The 5927-nt window shown below is 30.7% G+C and overlaps 1 protein-coding gene across 1 annotated transcript; it reads right to left on the bottom strand.

Moving 5' to 3' along the window:
* Positions 1-2054: 2054 nt before the first annotated feature.
* LOC145610395 (putative peroxygenase 5) lies at positions 2055-4866 on the bottom strand. Its single transcript, XM_081665740.1, has 6 exons — positions 4830-4866; positions 4617-4709; positions 4438-4523; positions 3009-3103; positions 2561-2686; positions 2055-2226 (listed from the first exon to the last, which is right to left on the bottom strand). Exons 1-6 carry the CDS (start codon positions 4864-4866, stop codon positions 2067-2069), a joined length of 597 nt encoding a protein of 198 aa, XP_081521866.1. The 3' UTR covers positions 2055-2066.
* Positions 4867-5927: the final 1061 nt, after the last annotated feature.

Here is a 5927-nt window from a genome sequence, read left to right as displayed (position 1 = left end):
TGTTAACATTTTGTAGTTCAGCATTCAAGTTAATATCAACTTTTAAGAAATAATCAGATGTCAGATCTTAATTTACATTTATTTATTGTTAAATATCATTATTTTATTATTAATAAAATAATTAATAATTCATATTTGAACAGTGTATATTAAAACAAATATAATGACATCTCATTTAAAAGTTTGTCAAAATTTAAAATTAGTTCAATTCAGAACATATGATTAGATTAAAAAAATTCAGAGCAATTCATGTGAATTGAACATAGTATTACTAAGCTATCTTCCATTGAAATTATTTATCAATTTAGATTAAAAAAAAAAAAAAATCTTTAAAAGCTAGCACCTCAAAATGATCCCTTATATCGATACTAAGAATTATGGATTGCTCCATATATATACTAATGAGTAAACTAAATCGAAGTTAAAGATCAATGCAATACAAATTTAATATAACACGTATAATTAGTATAAAATTCACCTTTATTAATCATTGATGCATGCTATTAGTTAAAACTGTATAACATTGATCCTATTAATCGTTGTCTTCGTTGATGCATATTTCAAAAAAAATAAAAAAAATAATAAAAAAAAAAATTAAAATAAATAAAATAAAATAAAAATTAATCGTTGATGCACGCTAAGACATCTAATAATACACTAGCTAAGTAATACAATTTTGGTTCGATCATAGACTCACATGCACCAGGAGTCCATGAACATCAATACATCATGCTCTTGTTACAAACGTAATTCTTGATATGTGGACTCTTTACTTTACATACAAACTTCTTTTAAACGTGTGTACATGAATTGAAAGAACATGAGCATGTAAAACAAAAAGTCTTAAAGTTCCTTTTTTTTTTTTTCTATTCTCTTTTTCACGATTGAATTATTGTTCCTATGTGGAATCAGGATGATGATGTTAGTCGTTGCCTTGTCAGATAACCTACACAGTGATCTCCAGGCTTTGAGAGGGTCCTCACTCCTCAGGATGGAGCCTCCAAAGCTCAAGTCAATTACCATGGATGATGGATGTATGTATTAAGAAAGTAAAAGAAAGAGGGAGCAATGCGAATAGGAAGGAAGCTTTCTTATTGCCATGCATGTGTATTTATAATACTTTACTACTTTAGCATGCATGTTGGCCATGTTTGGTAAATGGTTTTTTTTATGGCTTTTTGGTTAGCTTTTGGCTTTTGGCTTTTTTATGTGGTCAAACAACCAAAAAAAGTGTTTGGTAATTGGCTTTTTAGTCAGCGAAAAAGCTGGCTTTTAAGCAAAATGAAAAAGCTGCTTTGGGTAGCTTTTTTTGTTGGCGTTTTGCTTGTTAGCCCACAATTTATCTAATAAACAGCCAACAATTAATTTACCAAACACTTTTATAAACAACCAATTTCAAAGCCATTATAAACAGTCAAACATCCCAGCTGGTCAAACAAGCCAAGTGAACCAGCCAACCGCCAACAACCATTTGCCAAACAAGGCCGTTATATTTTCAGAGACTGGGGCTTATGGGCTATGGATAGTTGGGCCTTGTATATTTAGATCATGGGCTGGGGCTTATAGGCCATTGATAGTTGGGCCGGCTTTGGCCTCGTAAATTAAAAGGCTTTGTTATCAGGGTAATGAGTTGGACTTATGTATCACTTCCTTTCTAATCAAAAAAACCCTATTAAAATCAAATAGCAATCTCAAAAATCACAAGCTCAAATTCCTATCACATTGAGAATAACTTGCCAGCTTGGTATTATGCATCCCTCACCCATACAAATATAATAAAGACGTGACATTATACATCCTTGTAAAAATGTAAATAAAATTACAAGCATCACATAATTACTTAAAAGAACAATGTATAAATTCAAAACCAACTATTACTATATTAGATACATAACCAAACAATGAATTGGTGCCCACCATTTGAAGATCAACTGCATTGTTAACTTATTTATCTCCTCCATGAACACTTGAGAAGAGAAGAAAAGGAAGAAAAAAATTTAGAATAAACTAATCAAAAGTTCTTTACATTTCTTATATTTGAGTCACACAAATGATTTCTTGAAGTTTTACCCTTGTTTATGTTTCTTAGTAGACGATTGTCTATCCATCTCCAACTTCTCAAATATGGTTCCATCATATACTCCTCTAACTTTATCTTTTTGCATCAACCCATCCTTGTCCTTGCATAGCGAAAACAAAATCTTCCATTCTACAAAAGCCCCAAACCTTCAAAAATAAAAACGACGGAATTACTTATATTCTAAGCCAAACCATAAATATATCAAGTACCTTCATGGCTTCATACATTAGTTATTGTAGATCAAGGAAAAGAGGAAGGACTAGTAGTAGATCATCTACGCGTGGAATAATTAATTGGCCAAGAGCCAAGATATTAGTTCAAAAGAGAAAATTAATATTCCAACATGAATAACATGAATGTAGAAGAATATAATGTAGCAAATGAATATAAAGAGTGAATAGAACAAAAAGAACGAGCATAATATATATGACTATTGTACACAAAATTTTAGAGAAGAGTAGTTTAAGTAGTGTTGCTAACCATCCTCCAAAGTCCTTTGGTTCTCTGTTTGCCTTCAGCATTTCACTAAGTTCTTTAGAAGTGAGAGCACTTGAATTTTCCCTTGCATGCTTTTTAAATATATCTTCAAACTTCGATTCTACAAACCTTTGAATAAAAACACACAAAAGATCAACACACACGTATTCATTGTACGTGAGAAATGGAGCTATGTTCTATTTTGGTCTTAATACGGACATGTCCAACATTGAAGAAAGACGAACAAAATATCACTTTCTAAGCTAGAGGAGTAGAGGGCCGGGGAAGCTTTTCCTGATTATTGAAAAAAAATCATCAATTGATTTTAATATGGAACCTCCTCTAGGCAATCTCCTCATTACCATCTCAATTAGTATTATTCTCGATTATTTAATTTAATCGAATAATGATGCAACATGACAGCCAAGAAAAGTCGATTTTTTAGGCATACCTTCCTTGTGTATCATAGACACCAGTATCACTCCCATGTTTGGCTTTGGCTATGTTCTTTACCTCTATTGGGAAAAGCAATGAAGGAAATTTCCCCTGTATACAAAGCCAACAAATACATAGAAAATCATTCAAAATTATTATACTTAGTGAATACTATCGAAATAATTTTCTTATATTACATAAGTAACATACAAATAGATAATAGAATTGAAACAAATATTTGAACATTAAATAATAGGATGATTGGTATGTTACAAAATACTTTGAAACGAATCATACATGATACAACTCACAACACGCTTTGGTACTTTCAATCTTTCATGTATGTTGTACCAACATCTCTACTCAAAAAAATCACTAAATTATTTGCATGTGTATATTACAAACTGATTAATCAATATTGGATTATTGGTTGGTCCATTATTATATTCTGCCTATCTAAACGACTATCACTTTATAATTTATTTTTTTATTTAGTGCAAATTTCCTATACAAAAAAATACCTCCGGCTAGAGGTGGCGGCAACCAAGGGACCGTACTGCTAGGTGATGAGGCCAAGATTATCCAAACGATGAAAGAAATGATTAGGTCATACGATTTTGTCACAAAATCTAACTTGATGATTAATTTTTACTTACAAAACTTTTATTCTTATTTCTCACTTTAACTGATTCCATGTCCAAATTGATCTTTTCATCACTTTTTTTTCTAACGGCTTCAACCATAAGCTTAAAACTGACCTCACATGAGACTAATGAGAGCCCTTTGGGCTTGAAATGTGGATGCAGTGTGAACCCTCTGCATTTTGTATCACACTGGCTCCGATACCATGTTACTAGACCATCTCAACCAAAAGTTTAAGATAAGGGTTGAGGTCGAACAATATGTTTTATATTCTATCCGTTTTAATTCACTACGTCACTAACTACATTTACATCAAAAAAAAAAAAAAAAAAAAAAAAAAAAAAAAAAATCTAAACTATGTCACTAACTATTTGCATAAACAAAAAAAACCTATATCACCAAAACCCCTTCTCAATCTTTAGAAAAGTTCTAATGAAAACCAAGTCTAAACATAAGACCATGCTCATTAAAGTTAAGCAAAAATATATACTACGACATGTTAAAGTAAATCTAATAGATTTTCAAATTTGAATATTCAATTATGCATCTCCCCTCTTTACATTCCAGTATCTCATTTTTATAAATTATAATCTTTATAAATAAATTACGGAATCATCAAATAGCAAATTAATAAACTTTTATACTATTGGATAGTAAGACTTTACAAGTAAAGAAAATAAGAAATACAAGTATAACTAGTTTGAAAAGTTACAAAGTTACGAAAATGTCATTATTAAATACTCGTAATAACATGCGGTGTAAGATCTATACTCCGCAATTGACTAGAGATACGAGAGAAATACCGGGCGAGTTTTCTGACTTAGGCTCATGTTTACAACGATGGCGGCGGAGGTGGATATAAACAACCCGCATCCAATGGCACGCATTCCTACAACACCCCATCATTCAACCAAAAAAACATGAAATTTCATTACAAAAGTTAATCAAAAAGTTTAAGCAAATATTTGGTTTATAGTCTAACCTTTAAAGGTTTCCCAAGGATAAACAAAACCATCATGATTTCTATCAAAGAAAGCAGCATGTTTCATAAGCACATTTTCTCCTGTTCCTTCAACTGCATAATCAATCACATAACAAATTTAATTATTCAAATAAACCCGAATAAAAATGTATTAATTGAGTATGATCATTAGTAGTAAAAATTTATGTAAATGAACTTTATAATTATACATACCTTCATTATGATTGGTAATTCCATTTGTAGCATCCATGTTATACAGCGAGTTTTTTTGGCTTTAGGAATGGAGGAAACGATAGGATATAAATAAAGAGATAGTGTTAATGAGAGATAACAGTATTTATGGTACGGTACTCCATATTTATTTATTAGTGATGGGGTGTTGGTTCTTGTGTATATGAATGCTTTTTTATTACGGAATAATTTTTATTTTGGGTGAAAGGCTCTTGCGTAATACTCCTAAGTCCTAATAGTGGTATGTACAAGGTAGGAGTACTACTTTATATCATTGGAGAAAGGCACAAAGCAAATGTTGGAGAACTCGCAAAGGCCTTGTTTAGTAATTAGCTACATGGTTATATCAACTATTTTGACTAGTTTATTGTATTAGCTGATTTAATTAGATAGTCAGTTAGTTGTATAAAAGGGTTTAGCAGATAGATTTTAATTGTTAGTTGTATTTAAAAGCTAAATATTCAATAAGATTATTTTTTTTTATATATATATATATATATAAAAAAAAATAAATAAAACAGAAGAGATATACTTCCTCCGTTTTCTTTTACTTACAACACACCTTTTAAGCACGCAGTTTTAGGAGATGATTAGTGAGGGTAAACGAGCGATTTTATCAATATAATTTTAACACGAAGATTAGAATAGGGTTAAGTATCATTTGTAAAAATTATAATGAATAATTTATCCGTTTACATTATATAAATCCGACCTCAAAACACGTGCCACAAGGCTGTGTTGCAAGTAAAAAGAAACGGAGGAAGTATAAAATAAAGGATAAAGTGTCCATCAAAACATACGAGCAAATCTCAGCTCACAAGGATAATGATTCACCCAAACATTTTCGACACCAAACGGAATAAATTTAGCAAGGTGAAGGGCAACAGTATTTCAACTAGATGATTTCAAAAAGCTTTTATTGTGAGTTTTTTTTTAAAAAGTGTTTTTTTTTTTTTTTTTTTTCCTAAAATGCTCTTTTAATAATCTGTTTACCAAACACCCAAATAATACTCTCAAACATTGATTTGTTTAGTTAGGCTGATTGATTTGAAAGAGGTGCTAGTTTAATAGAGTTCTAAC

This window comes from Chenopodium album, chromosome 24, assembly GCF_948465745.1.
Source record: "Chenopodium album chromosome 24, dcCheAlbu1.1, whole genome shotgun sequence".
Taxonomy (NCBI): domain Eukaryota; kingdom Viridiplantae; phylum Streptophyta; class Magnoliopsida; order Caryophyllales; family Amaranthaceae; genus Chenopodium; species Chenopodium album.
This window is presented reverse-complemented; position numbering and strand designations above follow the sequence as displayed.

Bases quoted from the DNA above. Each gene is read 5' to 3' on its own strand.
- LOC145610395 (XM_081665740.1), bottom strand. From the start codon at position 4,866: ATGGATGCTACAAATGGAATTACCAATCATAATGAAG. The intron at 4,524-4,616 runs GTTAGACTATAA...GGGGTGTTGTAG, and splicing joins TCCTTGGGAAACCTTTAAAG to GAATGCGTGCCATTGGATGC. The intron at 3,104-4,437 runs GTATTTCTCTCG...CTTTGTATACAG, and splicing joins TAAGTCAGAAAACTCGCCCG to GGGAAATTTCCTTCATTGCT.